This window comes from Antedon bifida, chromosome 2 (assembly GCF_963402885.1).
Source record: "Antedon bifida chromosome 2, ecAntBifi1.1, whole genome shotgun sequence".
Lineage (NCBI taxonomy): Eukaryota > Metazoa > Echinodermata > Crinoidea > Comatulida > Antedonidae > Antedon > Antedon bifida.
In genome coordinates, this window is record NC_136227.1 from 29,818,302 (window position 1) to 29,831,491 (window position 13,190).

Below are 13,190 nucleotides of genomic sequence, written 5' to 3' on the forward strand. Positions count from 1 at the left end.
TTTGTTATTGAAAGTATGAAATTAGGAAAACTTATAATGCCATTTGCACACACAACTTAGTGGTTAATTGATTTCCTTTAAATCCCAAGGTCCTGGGTTCAATCCTGACCTAATCTACTTTTCTACAATTTGATTGATATTTGAATATTTCTACCCCACTCCCTAAGCCTCATTTAATAAGTAATCGGCGAGAAAATATGGTTTATAAAGTGAAAATTAAGACTAACTCTAAACTTGACAGCATCGGCTAGGCCAGGTAACATCATGGGGCTAGGCACACCACCAATAGGGATCCTAGGCTTTGATGGTGTCTGCATTTCCTCTTTCTTGCTATCTTCCACATCTTTTTCATCTTCATCATCTGATGGAAGTTCTAGGTCAACAAGCTTTGGTTCTGTTGATTAGAAATTATAAACTTGATTATTACAGTACAATACCTTCTTTAGGGGACACCCCTACTAAGAGGACACTCCTATGTAAAATAAACAAGTAGGTATAGCGGCTATATATATTCAGAGGACACTCAGGGGACACTTTGTTTGGTTGTTGGGTCTCAAAGGTGTCTCCTTAATAATGTTCTACTGGTTTACTTGCAGAAAACTAAAATGGTTTAATCTGATTGAATAATTGTTTTGAATAATGGCCATATTCTTTCACAAAAAGTCAACAGCCAATGTTGGTTTATCCAGGTAAGTGTGCATGGAATAAAGCATTACCAGCAGAGTCAGCAAACATCCATGATACGGGTCTTCCTTGGCCATCTGTCCATGACGCTCTCTTGGTTGGTGGGCGTCGACCAACAGCTCCACTACTGCGTTTACGTAAATTCACTCGTTCCAATAATAATTCAGATTGAAGTAATTGGACATCCTGTTTGTATAAAAAGAAATGAATAAGATAGTTAGGAAAAGTAGTATCATTATAATGTATATAATATCAGTACATATTCAGCCATATTTCTGATGGTAGAATAAGTGCTATATTCTCAGATAAAGGACTTAAAACTACATAATAGTCTCATGTACACAACTGAATTGTGTATTTTAAAGAACTCAGTACATCATTCTGAAAGAGTCGGAGGTTACCCTGGTGTTCTAATCAATTTTGGCCCCTGTCGTTGGCCAAATAGGATACTGCAATGGATTAATTAAAAACTATACAACTATAATGGTTTCAGGACATACATACTATAGACACACAAAATTTTGAATGGCTTATAAATTCCTTCAGTTGAAAAAAAAACATCTAAATCTACGGTAATGTACAATACACATTTAATTACACATTAAATTAAGAATTTCACTGCAAAGTAAATCAAATACGAATTAACCAAATCATGCTATGAAATTCTGCCTCGTCACAACAATGACACAAATATGTGTTCACACGAAGGTTATTTTATTTTTGATGCATTATGTAATAATGAATTACTAAAAACAGTTTCCTTAATATAAATCTGACCTTCTACAGTGTTTACCTCACTATATCAGATCTTATCAGGATTAAATAGGTTAATTAGATAATGAATCAACTTTCTAATACATTATATATTCCTGTTCTACATTTTGTTGACTAATAATGTTAATTCTATAAACTTTAAATATTCAATATCACGTTTATGCACTATTCTTATTTGTAATTTCCTATTTGAAAATTATAGCACTTTCCCCACTAATCTGTTGCTAATTAGTGTTATATGTGGAGAAGGATGCCTTAAATGTACACTTGCAAAATAGTGACTGTATGGATGTAGTGCTATACTTAGAACTTCTGCATCCTGGGTCAAATCTACTGTTCCAAAGGCAGATCCAAGGGGTAGTGGGAGGTAGTCGGCCGGGGTCCCATACATTTTTCACTATTACAGTGCAAAATATAGGACATACTGTAGGTTATGGTAATTTTATATTTACTTATGTAATAAAACACAGAAAGTAGGATATGGCAGGTAATTAATATTGGAAGTAAAAGCTTATATCAATATTACATGTTAACACAAACAAATATATTTCTTAGTCACCTCACCAACATTGTATTGTAAATTTCCACAATATAAACTGTACTGTTAAAGTCACATTAGTACTATTTATTAACTATGGGAAAAATGATTTAAACTTACCCCTAGATTAGGCAAGGCTGGATCTTCTGCTGGTGCCATTTCTACCGTTTCTTTGTCTTCTACTTCTTCCTGTTCTTTTTTAACTTCAGTATCTTCTTTCTTTTGGTCGGTGTCGTCTTTCTTTTGGTCAGTATCGACTTTCTTTTGGTCACTATCCTCTTTCTTTTGATCCGTATCGTCTTCAGTCTTTTCAACGGCAATCGTAACCTTCTCATCAGTTTCATGCAACTTCTGTACGTTGTCGGTCGACTCCTGATCATCAAATGGCTGTGAAAATTGTTAAAACTCGTAATAAATGACTGGCTACTATTCGTTTCAAGTTTCCTGTTTTCGCTGTACTTTCCCTTAAGAGAATTTCTTGTACGGATTAAATTCATTAAAATAAAATTGTATGCAACGTCATTTTTGACATGAAACTTCCATGGAATTGAATGAGTAATGAATGATACAAACAAAATCAAAATATCAATTTCAAAATGTTCTAGGTAGGAAATGATGATTTTAGAATTCAATTTTAAAAAATGCACGAGTATTTATCTAAATAACCAATTTCCTCTTTTCTTAATGTATTTATTTCTATTATACTGAAATTATGCAAATTCTCAATCAATCAATGCAATTAATAACATAATTATTGTTTGTTAGAAAAAAATTAAACTAACAAACCGAATTAATGTTGATATTATTTCAAATGCAAAAATAGAATACAATGTGTCTTTATCTGTAACTACAGTTACTTCTAGACAACTGTCTATACAATAAAATACCAGGGGTGTCTCTCTTGTTTGTTTCACAGGAAAGTGTCCCCTTAATAGAGGTTTCCCCTGGGATGTCTCAAAGGGGATTTTAGTAAAACAGTACACTGTATTACTATTAACTCAGCATTTTTACACTATATTTATGTTATATTTTAGCTTACAGTATATTCAATGCCAGCAATTGATTATCCTGTTATCACTGCATATTATCTTATGATTTTAATTTAAACCTAATAATTAATGCTAATTCAATGCGTGCTTACATGGCAACATCCGAGTATTGTAAATTAATGAAGATGATTGATAATTAAATATGGTATCTATAAGGTGTGCTGTATGCAAATTAAACTATGCATGGTGTCACATATGCATACCTTACTGTTTAATATTAATAAGATTAATAAGAATACCTTGAGGTAGCCTCAATATTCAGTTTCATTTACAGTACAGGTAATCATTTAAGTAATAACAATAAATACAAATTTCCTAAATTAACTGAAAAACCATTACATTACAGTCAAATGATGATTACATGATGACTTCCAGTCTTTGGCATTTTAATAAACTGGAAATATGTCTTCATGGCATAGTGTACACTGTCCGCCACTACATAACTTGCATCGATTATTGAATGAAATACAGTCATTTCATTTATAATATGGAATCAGCATATTAAGTAACAAACTGCTGTATCTGCAAGTCAAATGGCGGAGTGGTTTAGGTAACAAGCGCTATTTACTGTACCTAAAAGAGACAACAATATCGGCAATGATTCGAGGTCGACTCACTCCTCTACAGTAGTTCTGGTGGTGGAACAAGTCTTTTCGGATAAGGACAATAAGCCATACAGTAGGTCCAGTGTACACAGTTTGCCTGATGTGCATTTTAAACAGCCCAGTTCATATTTCGAAGTGAGTAGGGAGAACCCCAGTGAACTGGTTCACAAAATAGTATCTTGAAGATTATCTGATAGGATTATCTGATAGGATTATCTGATAGAACAATGATTAACTTCTATTGGTAATCCTTGGCCATGTGCCTAAAGACTTTAAAAATCATGGCAGTAATCCCCATCCTATGGTCTAAGATCTTTCCATCAACCCTTAAAAATCATGTATTAATCTACCCAATGTTTCTTGAAAATCACGCTCTATCCTTATTAACTAGTCCCTGGATAATACACCTGAACCGAGCCAATTCAGCACAAATGACTTTCAATACACTGGAAATCTAGATTTCATTGCTCGACTTATTAGAATAAATTCATTAGTATAATTGCAGAGTCCAGATGGACTAGCGTAATTATGAGTAACTCTATATGGTAATGTACTCTCATTTTCTTTATTAACCAATGTGTGAAATGAAAAAATAGCACAAAGGTCTGTAGTCCAATATTCTGAATGAAATCTGGAGTTATAATAATACAATGAAGATACTTCAATTAATGAAATGGTGGTGGGTATTGCTAAACAGAAAAATGTAGTGCAACTGTGAAAATCTTTTAAAAAAAACATGAATTTATAGAAAGTAAGAATGTTGAAATTGATTTAATTTTTGAAAATTTTTGGATAAAGTAAAACAGATTTCACATTTATTTTTCATAACATAAATCGTTTTTTGTTTAGCAATACCCATGGTGGTCCCTTAAAAGGTTCTAATCTAAGTTCCCAAATTATTTATTGTACTTCTATCTACTGTCCATATGAATTTAGAATGAAAGAAGTCATCGTTTTGATGATGAATTCATTGAACAGTTAAGTAATACATGCAATTCTGTTAATGAGGTTAATAGATCATTGATGTCATTTATGTAAATTATTTGTAAGATTAAATTTTGCAATGCATATGAAACGGCAAACATGCACAAACAGTCTGAAACGAGCAGTAGGCCTATACTGCATGATTTATCCTGTTTATCAAGTTACAGTACTGTACAATACTATGCAAGTACAGTAATCTATGGTGTAGTGGTTAAGATCCGGCTGCAGTATGAATCACTGGTTCGAATCATGCCATAGTGCATTTTATCATTCTTTTTTATCATGGCACTTTGAATTGCATGAAGGTCTGTATCCTGTTGCACTCTCTTTATAAATATTTGTACAAACTATGTGTTATACTACCTTTCATTATGACAAATAGAAAGTAGATAAAAACAGTAACAACATTTGCTACACTTTTTCTTTTATGTTTTTACTTATTGTATACTGTATTTATTGGAACGAGTAAATGCCCCAGGGCAGTTATTGGTATTAGTGAGGAGTGAGGGGTTTTAGTATTTTCATAATAAAGTGTGTATTATAGCTTTAATGTCATTTTTATAAATAAAAAAAAAATATCTAATATTAAAGCTATACATTAAAAATATAAATGTACAAATACAGTAAAACTTTAAATGTAAATTGTCTCAAAAAGGGACATAAATTTGAAATACTTTGGTGTTTAAAATGTACCTTTAACATTTATATTCTTTTCCAAGATATAATCTTTACTCTAGGAATTATAATAAGTATGACTTTCTTGAATAAGAATAAATCATGACAAAAGACATAGATCAATGAATCTGCCACTTTAACACTATCTCTGAATATTATTTTTTTAAAGAGTATTAATTCACAATCAAATTGTGTAAGATAATTCATTTTTCTGACATAAAGTAATACATAGGATTATTAAATAAGCAATTTATTTGAAAAATGAAAGGCCAGTTGTGTAAAAATAAAAAAATACGCTTTTAATTTGCCATTAGTTTAACAATTTGTATCTTTTAATAACCTTTTTCTGTCAGCATAGGTTATTTTGGTGTCTACTGAAGGCTATACATAAGCCACTGTAATCCTGTGTTTTTTTATTGTACTTACAGATTTTGTGGAAATCTTTATATAAATAAGTAGACAGGGAAAAATATAAAAATAGTTTTAAATGGGTCATTTATTTACGTGTAATTTACAACTTCACACACATGCAAGATATATTTTTTAATTGTTGAAAACCATATTAATTTTTTTTTAAATTAAAAAAGCATTGTTTTAAGTAGAAACCTATTAAGGGGACACTTTTAAGTGTATAGGGTGTCCCCTAGATAGGGGTTGGCGGTAGTGTTTAATAAAACATGTATTTCCTTTTGCTTGTGACACCTTTGGAAACCTGCAAAGTGTCCCTTTAATAGGTTGTCCCCTAGATAGGGGCTGGCAGTAGTGTTAAAACATGTATTTCCTCTTGCTCGTGACACCTTCGGTAACCAGCAAAGTGCCCCTTTATTAAGGTGTCCCCTAGATAGGGGTTGGCGGTAGTGTTAAAACATGTACAGTATTTCCCTGATCTCGGTAAGTGTCACTTGTTAGGGTGTCCCAAATGAGTTGGTTCTATTGTGGTTTATAAACTAATTGAATGCAAGATAAAAAAAAATTAGGGCAACGGTATACTACTAAAATTAACAGTATGAAAAATCTGTTCCATGCAGTTACAGAAGTACGCCCAACACCATGCTGAATTTAAGATCCCAATGCAGTAACTACTATAATAAATTGTTAAGAAAATTTCAAATATTATCTATTATATTATGTAACTTGTTAATATGAAACCTATCCATACACTTTACTTTAATGCAATAAACACCACAATGCTGTATCCATCTCACCTGAGTGAGCTGTACCATGACCTCACCTGTGAGAGAGCGTGTGACCTCGTACATCAGCGATAAATTTCCAATCAAGTACTTGGGTGATATAATAGAGCAGGTAATTATGATGCTGACATAAGGCATTGTATGAAAGCCTAACTATAGAAAGATATAATCAATATTGCTCACCAACAGTCATTATTGCCCCAGCAAAACAAGTATAAATGTTGCAATGGATACTCTACTATTATTACTATACTACTACTACTCTCAATAATAATAATAATAAATAAAAATACACATCATATGACTGAGTATATAACTTTAATAATAAATCCCATTTTTTAGTATAATCCTCCCCTAATTTAGGCTAAATTCATACACAGGACTTATAGGAATTTATAAGATTAGACAAACCAACAGTGGTGTTGGTAGTCTAAGAGTGTCGCTTACCTGGATAAACAAACAATTAGCCTCTCTCTCCGAAGAGAGGAATACATTACAAAAAGAACATTAATGACATCACACTCAATTTAAATAATGATATGGCCCATACCAGAGCACACTCAAGTGGGACACACCCACCTAACAGTAATCAGTATAATCCAAATTAACCAACCCCTAATTTTTCCCCGAAAAGTTGTATCCAGGCACCCTGGTAATATAATACTGACAAGTTCTCTCTTAGAACACTGAATTGGAAAAGGTACTTCTAGTGCAAGAACCAAATTATTTAGCTTGTACTGTACATCTATACCCACACCTTTCATGAAGATTCCTTCTCCAACTGTAATTGCCTATTGATGTCTCGCCACAGACACTACAGTACAGTCTTCAAGGTAGATCCAGTCTAGTCGACTATCATTGTAGTAATTTAATTGAATGAATTTCATTGACTCCATTTATGATTGACGTTGTACACGAAATAGCTCATGAATGGCTTAGTTAAGAATTTAAGGCATTATTCACCATGGCAACAATGAATAAAAATATGGTAATCATATGATTACCATATTTAGGTAGAAACACAGACAAATAGGTGTGAAAGTAAACATCATTGAAAGTAAGGTGGCATAGAGTATTATTCATAACAAGACATAAACGCAGATGTTAGTCTTCCTATATTTGCATATTTATAGCAATTATTGAAATTATAAATAGAATACCAATAGGCCTACCCACAATAATGAACACATCAAACCATATGGTATTCCTATAGCCTTTCTATACAATCTACAGGCTATTCATTTGTGTGTGATATGATTTTATTGTAGTACAGTATTCCAAGAATATGCGTAACACTCTTTGTGGTCAAATACTATTGCTCTAAAACTTGACAATTAATCTTTTCAATATACTCCTGTTCTGTGTACATACTGTACTTAACTTTCATTAGAGGCAAACATTATTCTACTGCAGCTACTTCAGTATTAACTGGAGTTTGTTACTGCAGCTACTGACAGTAACTGGAGTTTGTTTTGTTTGCTTTAACCTGTTATGCAATTGTTTAGCGAACGTTTAGTGGGTAGTAACCATATACACTTATTGCAATAACTGCCTCAATTGACACAGTAGATGTATAGTCAAAGATATTTGTTATCCGGATCTGAGTAAACTATTACAAAAAAAATGAATCTTACCTGTATTAAATCAAACATCTTTATCAGATCTGAACAATGGGTTTATAAAGATAGCAAAAATCAATGAACCTTAACACGTCAATTACTTTTTAAAATTAATTTTAGCCCTGCTGTTAATAATTCTCAAGTTTCAGAGGCAGGCTGCGTGTTTGAATGTCTTAAAATGCCAAAAGGAATGAAGTTATATGGTCAACGTCGATTCATAAAAGCGTGGAAATTGTCAAAACACAGGAAACAATTTCTACTTTAATTGTCATCGATTAAGATTGAGTAATAATAATATTGTGTGGATGGAACAAACTAACTAGCATCATAGGAAAATAATATAGTGTGTAATCATCCTACTGTACAATACTGTACATGACCACTACGGAAAACAAACACTTCTTGGCATGGTTGTACAGTAGCATGAATACCAACAAACTAGTCATTTTTTATACAGTATACTGTAGCATTTTCAGATACACAATCATGACTAGGTTAAAGACATTGACTAGGTAGAGTTTTCAGATAATCAAACAGATCCAGCTGCGAAAAATCCCTGCTGTTTATATGCGAGCAGTGGAATACAGTACACGTAACTGTATTGTGTTTATTGTGCATAGTACATGATGTCACAACAAGAAACAGAAGAAACCATTCGACAACATTTTATAAAATTAGTTTGTCAGAGGGGATGGGCCTACATACTTTACAATACACCACAAAAACCCACAATTTTACAGTAGATCATTGTGAGGTGTCTACAAACATTGAAATACATTTACTGTATTGTGTTTATTGTGCATAGTACATGTCTTTAATGTCACTCCTCAGAAGAAACCATCCGACAACATTTTATAAAATTAGTTTGTCAGAAAAGAAATACAAATACACCACAAAAACCCAAAAATTTTACAATTTTTCTGTAGTTAACACTGAACAGCTGTACTGTATTTCTTTAAAATCCTATTGTTTTTAATTAACCATAGGTGAGTTTACCAAAGTCCAAAATTGTGTCACTAGTTTTTGTGCTTTAAAAGGTACTACCATAGAGATCACTATAATATCTCTATGGTACTAACAGTAATCATAAATAATCATTTTTTAATAGAAAATTTTATTAACTGTAGCTAAACTTAGTATGTGGGTTTATGACCAGAGGTATGCATATAATACTATACCCAAGTCAATATTACATGTGGGCGTGTACTGCTCAAGTACAATAATCAATGTTCATAGATAAGACTATTCTATAGTAGACTTTACAAACGTATCAATAGTTGCAAAATAAGCGTCATCACTTCATGACAAATGATCATTAACGTTCTAATGGTTCAAATTATGGGGAAATAGGAAATAAAAACTGCCGCAGTGTCGTCATTGTGTCAAAAAAGAAAAATCATTGTCACACTTGAATGAACAGTGTAGATATTATAAAAATAAGAAAAGAAAACCGGTTGGTTCATCATGTATTGCTGAGTCATCAGTTTGTTTGTAATCAAATTCTTTGCTGATTCACATTAAAATGAAATGAATAATTACTAAAACAATAAAATGGGTAATAGTTGTTGAATAACAGTAAACATATCTTTGTTCTTGCAATTTTATAATTATATTGATATTAAAATTGGTTGAAATCTATTTATTAACAAAGATTTTCTGATTTTTATATTTAATTAGACCAATAAAAGATGAATTGAATTGAATTTAAATTAAGTTAATACTGTTGGTATTAATAGAAACTATGGGGACACCTTTGTGACAAAAGTCTCCCTTTATAGGGCTTGTCCTCTAAATAGGGGTTGGTAGTAATATTAGGCTCAGTCTACACTATCAAACTAGTTTGACAAAAAAAGTGTGATGTGCCCAAATATGGTAGTGATATGCCAAAATATGGTAGTGATATGACATCATCATGTCATGTCACATAAACTTTGATAGTGTAGACAGAGCTTTACCCCTCATTCGTTTCACAGGAAAGTGCCCTCTTATGGTGTCCAAAGGAAGGGTTACTAACTGTCAGTGTAAACAGTAATGTACAGTATGTATAGTGATAGAACCACAGTACATTGTAACTGACCATGCTGTGTACAAAGTTAGAAACACACAGTAGGAAGTTTGTCTTTAGATGATTATACAATAGAAAAGAAAATTGCATCAGTAACGATTTTTCTGACACAGTGTAAACAAAAATGTATAGTCAGGCAGGTAGACTATCAGGATTTGAATTTTATATCCTGATTATTCTTGCCAATCATAGAGTAATGTATTGTTGAACTCTTGACAATTGTTTGAACAGGAAAGAAGTAAGCACAACACATCCTGAGCAGTATAAAGTATTTATTTTAAAACTCACCTTTAATGTTACATCACTGCTTTTAACGTCGCCAATCTTTATCGCCGTCGGTTTATCGTCTGCCTCCGGTTCTTTTGCTTGGTCATCCGATTGTTTCTCGACTGTATGGTCAACCACTGGCTCACTTTTTACATTATTATCAAGATTTGATTGAGACGGTGAGTCGGCATCAGCATCCTTAATAACTTCTATTGTTTCCTTGTTTTTTTCTGAATCTTCATCGGTCACTGAGACATCAACAATCATCGATGAATCAACATTATCATCAGTTTTCGGTTCTTTCGTTGATGTATCATTATCTTCTGCGTCCAATAGTTCCCACTCATCATCCGTTTTATTCTCGCTGCTCTCAGTTGCCTTGTCATCTTCTGCTTCTTCTTGTTTTGGAGTTTCCTCCATCCTCTCAATCTCCGTATCACTCATAATTCTCCAGTTCAGTTCAGTCTATAATTCCTCCTAACGTTTTATTCTTCAATTGTTCAAGTAACTCAAAACCACATCAGGTAAACGTCATTCAGATACTCTCCTGTCAAAAAAAAATGTTTGGAGTTAATAGAGTAAACAATAATTAATACAAGTTTGTATCTCATTCCATTTCCCAATTTCTTTCTTTTATTTGTATAATTTGTTTGTCTGAATAAAATGGTCATGAAACTGAACTGAAGCTTACATTTAAAGTTCTGTCTACACTTATCATCACACTTTACTGTACAGTATGTGACAAAAAAATGTGATGTGTTCATATCATATGGAAACGATGATGTCATATCACTACCATATTTGGGAATATCACCACTATATTTAGGCACATAACACTTTTTTGTCTAGTTTGATTAGTGTACTGTATACAGAGCTTTAAACTGTAGACTGAATCATGGAGGAAAAAGACTACTACAGTCCAGATTACATTTTAATTAAACTGCAATACATCCAAAACATCATCTATATAGTATGTCAAGATCCCCAATTATTTTTCTAGCCCAGCCTACAGTAAATAAATTCAATTCTCAAACTTTAGGAAGGGTAGATAGGAACAAAGGTCTCAATGCAGAACAATCTATCTCTGTATACGCCAACTTTTTACACTCGGAATGTATTATTTCATGTATATTCTTACACTTTGAATGTAATTGTGAACTCAAGGTATTTTTAATAAGTCCACAATTTCTGACACATTGTATTGCAACACAAACTATGCATGGTCGTTTATTTAAACACCATTCATTAAAACAAGGTTGATAGAATGATATGAATGAAATATAACAATGCAGTATATGGTTACAAGCACATTAATTACACTCCAGTATGCTTGATTTTAAAGTTCATTAGAGAATATCAATATTTCACCTTGAACTACAGATTGTAGATTATTTATACGGACTACCTCCTACTATGTGGGTACCTCCTACCATGTAGGTACCTCCTACCATGTAGGTACCTCCTACCATGAGGGTACACCATGTAGGTACCTCGTACAATGGGGATACAGCCTACCATGTAGGTACCTCCTACCATGGGGGTACCTCCTACCATGGGATACCTCATACCATGGGGATACCTCCTACCATGGAGGTACCTCCTACCATGGGGGTACCTCCTACCATGGGGGTACCTCCTACCATGGGGGTACCTCCTACCATGGGATACCTCATACCATGGGGTACCTCCTACCATGGGGGTACCTCCTACCATGTGGCTACCTCCTACCATGTGGGTACCTCCTACCATGTGGGTACCTCCTACCATGTGGGTACCTCCTACCATGTAGGTACCTCCTACCATGTAGGTACCTCCTACCATGTAGGTACCTCCTACCATGTAGGTACCTCCTACCATGTAGGTACCTCCTCCATTTGTGTGTTCAGTGCATTATGGGCCCATTTTCACTGTATAAATGTACAGTATGTCACATTAGGTGTTCCTTGGTTATTGGACTTTTTTTTTATCCCAAACAATAGCTCCAGCCGCATTTTTTAAGTTTCTTATTAATGTAATTATTTTAGTCTTGCCAGTCTAAAAGGAGAGGCATAACCACTCTTTTTGAGCCCACTCTCTACAACAAAACTCTACTGCTAATAACGCAGGTATTGATTTCTGAACCATGTCAATGCACTGGTGTGGGTGTGGTTAACAATTGAGCTGCATAATAATATTATAATAATAATAATCAATTTTAACAATCCTAGTAGGTACAGTAGACTGTAACACTTAAAATTGGAATAGCTTTGTTAGTAGGTACAGTAGACTGTAACACTTAAAATGGATTGGAATACTGTAGCTTTGTTATTAGTTACTATGATAACCATATAGTGGCTTTTCTATAAAGTACTATGTGTCCAGTGGATTGTAACCTACTATAACTGATCTCAAAGTCAACTTCAAAGTGTCAAATCATAATACAATTCAATATGTATACAAAACTGAAAATGTCACTAAATACATGAAGATTGTAAAAAAATGCTTTAAATAGCCACAATGAGACCACATTGATTGCTAATTTAAACACTAAACAGATTTTTCTTTTTCAAAATTGTATCCTCTCTTCAGAGAGAGAGGGCTATATTGTTGCTTTATCCAGGTAAGCAGGCACGAATTAGACTGCTAATTTAAACATAATAAAACACACACACAGCTAACATTTCATGCAACCTAGTGGGTGAGATTATAATATGGATACTAATTAGGGACACTTTTTATACTCAACACTAAAATAATA

The 13,190-nt window shown here is 33.2% G+C and overlaps 1 protein-coding gene across 5 annotated transcripts in view; it reads right to left on the reverse strand.

Annotated features, from left to right (window-relative positions):
* The window catches only part of LOC144834482 (uncharacterized), a 30,261-nt gene that overhangs the window by 11,679 nt on the left and 5,392 nt on the right, over positions 1 to 13,190 (reverse strand). For 4 of the 5 annotated variants that reach the window (XM_078689295.1, XM_078689291.1, XM_078689293.1 and 1 more), the window contains exons 2-5: positions 10,475 to 11,000; positions 2,117 to 2,383; positions 717 to 870; positions 228 to 394 (exon numbers count right to left, since the gene is read on the reverse strand). In XM_078689295.1, the coding sequence (XP_078545421.1) occupies positions 228 to 394; positions 717 to 870; positions 2,117 to 2,383; positions 10,475 to 10,897 (1,011 nt within the window). In that variant the 5' untranslated portion in view covers positions 10,898 to 11,000. The remainder of the gene's footprint in view (positions 1 to 227; positions 395 to 716; positions 871 to 2,116; positions 2,384 to 10,474; positions 11,001 to 13,190) is intronic. The other variant, XM_078689292.1, reaches the window with a different exon arrangement.